Below are 3,788 nucleotides of genomic sequence, written 5' to 3'. Positions count from 1 at the left end.
AAACTGGAAAGGTAAATGGTATGATTCTATATATATTTGGTTTATTCCACTAGTTTCCATCGCTGACTTGATTGTTACAAATACATATTACACTTTTGTACTCACTAAATCATCAGATATTGCCAATGAACATCCACTGTAGCACTGCTTTCTGATTCTGAACTCAGCTGTGGTTTTATTGACTTGGGAAGAAGCTAAACCAATTCTGGCTCCCAAAAGTCAGAACTCTGATATCTGGAAGCGTAAAGCAAATTAATCAAGAAACTGGTTGCACCCCGTTCCATGCACGTGGGTCATCAGAGAGTTCATTGATCCTATTGTTGCGGCTCTCCTGCAAGTATGCTACACCAGCCCAAAGTCCGCGTATAAGTAGAATGCTCGTAAATACAATAGTTCCAAGTGTGCAAGCTACCTGCGTTCGACCATAGAAATGACATAAAAATCCAATCCCGACAGACACATTGAAGAATATGTGTCTCTTTCAAAGAAACAAAGTAGCCTATATACATTGAAGAATATGCACATTAGCTCAAGTATTCAAAAACATAGAGCCAAGCCTTGTGAAGTATATATATTTATATTCATACCGTATGAATCATACGGATAGATCCTCATGACTATGTACAGAAGCATGGGTCAAATAAAAAATTACATACAATTTTGCTATGTGTGAGTAGAATAAAACAGAGCCCGAAAGTGCTTAACCTGAGTTCAGTAACATTTTCTATATATAGATAGACATTCGTAATGTGACTTTGTAAAATCCAGCGAAACTAGTATCATGGCAACTCATCAACAAAGTTCTAAGCTTGATACAACCCTCTCTACTCAAATTTATGGTAGATACAGAACTCTGCCATGGTCAGTGAATCCGATAGCGAAAAAGATATAGCAATCAAAGGGCAACAAAACAATCCACTCCTTGTTAACTCCCTACAGAACTAGACCATCTAAGATAAGCAAATAACACAAGAGAGGAGTTCCAAGTTCGATTCTTTTAACAACAATGAAGAACCTTTCTTTACAATACTACAATTCAATGGAGGTTTAGAGTAAAATTACCTCGAGGAAAGCCTTCAAGATCCACAAAAATGCAAGAATAAGAACTCCATTCACTGAAAAGCCCACCTAAAATTGAAACCAAAAAACTTGGTAAGAACACTGTGATCCAAGATCTTAATATCAACACTTTGAACGGATCATCACTCATCAAATCAATGGCAATGGCAATGGAAGAGAGAAGGAAAAGACTAACGAGCTTGGTAGAGATGGAAAGAGGCAAGATTGATCTGACAGCTTTCCTAGCTCTCTTGGAAACCTTTCTGAAAACATTCTCTACAAATCTAAGTAAAAGATCCAAGCTTCTATCTTCTTCCTCGTGATCATCTTCTTCGTCTTCTTCGTAATCGTCATTGAACCCGTCGTACTCCGGTCTGATCTTCCGGTTCCAGCTCCTCGTATCGTCTCCGAAATCATCCCTCCCCTGTTGTTGCAAAAAAAAAAACCAATTGAAAAAAAACAAAAAAAGTAGAGAAATTGGAGCTTACACATATATACACAAGTAGAGAGAGAGAGAAACAGAAATCGAAGTACGTACGTTGATGAAATCGCGGGATCGGCGAGAAGCAAACAGGGGAGAGGAGGAATCAGAGAATCTGATGAAGATTAGGGTTTTGGGAGAGAAGATGAACAAGGACGAGAGACGCGATCGAGTTTGATGCGCGACAGAAGAAGCCGATGAGATTGAGGCGGCGGAATATTGCATCCTTCACGTTACGCATCAGACCTCTCTCTCTCTCCTCCTACCGTCGTCGTCAAATAAAAAAAAAACCTTATTTTAGTACTCCCTCCGTTTCAAAATATATGTTTTAGAGAAGTTTTTTGTTTAATGTTTTCAAGTTTTTATGCAACTTTTAGATTAGTTAAGTATTTTATATTATGCAGAATTATTTCTAATTGGTTGAATTTATTAAAATTAAAAACTTCTTAATCTGCGTGTTTTAGTTAAAACATCATATATTTTAAAACGGAGGGAGTATTTTTTTGTTGTTGTTGTAATGTAAACATTTAACAATTTTTTTTTTTTTGGTAACATGTTTATTTGATTATGTTTGTCAAAAAAAAATGTTTATTTGATTATGAAAGCTAAAACTTTAACATGAGCCAATTAATGTATTAGAAAGTGACTCAAAATAAACATGAAGATTGAAGATTCTCGATTGTGTCAAGTTGTATGTTATATGTGGGATCGTTGGTGCTGGAAGAGTAGTGAAAACCACATGGTATGGTATGGTATGGTATGGTGAGTTATAGTATCAGCATACCGGCTTGCAACGCTGAGTTGAAAGAAGAAGTCAATTTGCTGTCAATTTTATAATGATGCGAGAGATTGATGATTTCGTCCTTTGAAAGGTACAAAGGGATCATCTGGATCCCGGCGTAATGAAAGCGTTTGTTGCCTTCTCACCATCTAAGATTAGAATTAGGTTACAGTTAAGAAGCCCACCATATATAAGTACCCTATATTAATTAGAGTTAAGCCTCTCAAAATGCTTTATGTCATAGCCCTCTCTCACTTGAAATGAATATGCATTACCAGAAATATATCTTTTTTAGTTTCCCCGTTTGTGGTATGGATTTGTCTCGACTCTAGAGTCTAAGGTCAAGAACATACACAATTAGACTGTCTTTCATGGACATATATGTAATGTATGATCAATTAACTCTGAAAGATAATCTCATAAGATATTTATTTTAACACAGATTGAATCATTGTTTCCCATATTTTATACTACGAACTATTAAGTAATATTAAAAAAAAACACAAGGCGTTGAAGAATATTATAGGAGTATCAAATATATAATTTCATTACAGAGATGCAAATTAATGCTGAAATTACAAATAAAACACCCCAAAAAAAATATATATATATATATAATAATAGTAGTCAAACATATCCCAGGTTTAGAACCGAATTTAGACACGTAGCCGAATGAAAACGGATCAATAGTGTCCACAATATATACTCGTTGTAATACAATAAGATAAGAATGGTAAAAATGAACTTATTAGAAGACATGCTTAACCAGCCCAGGGATATGTGTACCCACAAAATAGCTGTCCCAGTCGATAACCTTTGGATCGAAATAGAAAATCTCGCTTTCCGTCTGCGACACCATTTTTTGCAAATTTTCTGTGTTTGAATCATCGAATCTGCATGTGTATTTAGTACATACTCCAGTTAATTGGTATAATCTGAAACCATATTAGACACACGCTAATAATTAAAGAACCAAACTGGAAAATGAAAAAGTTACTTACATGCCCTTGAAAAAGAGGTAAGGCTGATAGAGATCAACAAGCCGAAATACAAACGCTATCTTTCTATGGAATTCCTTAAATTCCTTGTCTAACAACTTGCAAAGCACCATGTTTGCTACTTCAAGTCCCTGTGATAAATTAACCAGAGAATCATAAAGGTTATTATTCATAGATCTAACTAAAAACTACTGTATTAATTATATCGTTACCTTCAATGAAATCAAGTAATGTATGGTCATGTATTTGTGGAAACTATTCATAGAACTCAATATCTGAATGTTCTTGACCCGAACGGCCTTCCCATCTTTGTTGATCCAAGGTTTGGTTGTGAAATATTGGTATGCTACTTCAGGAAATGTCTTATTTTTCAACGGGTTTCTTAGTGAAGAACCCACATGGTAAATGATCTCTTTTTGTTTACCGGCTTGAGCGGCCATTGATACTAGAATCGAATTTACCACCATAT

At 35.4% G+C, this 3,788-nt stretch overlaps 1 protein-coding gene and 1 pseudogene across 1 annotated transcript; both read right to left on the bottom strand.

Moving 5' to 3' along the window:
• Positions 1-1,835, bottom strand: LOC104721436. The gene is made up of 4 exons (XM_010439416.2): positions 1,598-1,835; positions 1,256-1,483; positions 1,063-1,128; positions 1-412 (listed from the first exon to the last, which is right to left on the bottom strand). Exons 1-4 carry the CDS (start codon positions 1,763-1,765, stop codon positions 257-259), a joined length of 618 nt encoding a protein of 205 aa, XP_010437718.1. The 5' UTR covers positions 1,766-1,835; the 3' UTR covers positions 1-256.
• Positions 2,832-3,788, bottom strand: part of LOC104727586 — a 4,776-nt pseudogene continuing 3,819 nt past the window's right edge.

The sequence above is a fragment of the Camelina sativa genome, chromosome 11 (assembly GCF_000633955.1).
Source record: "Camelina sativa cultivar DH55 chromosome 11, Cs, whole genome shotgun sequence".
NCBI lineage: Eukaryota > Viridiplantae > Streptophyta > Magnoliopsida > Brassicales > Brassicaceae > Camelina > Camelina sativa.
The sequence above is the reverse complement of the archived record's forward strand: the minus strand, read 5'-3'. Positions and strand labels throughout refer to the sequence as shown.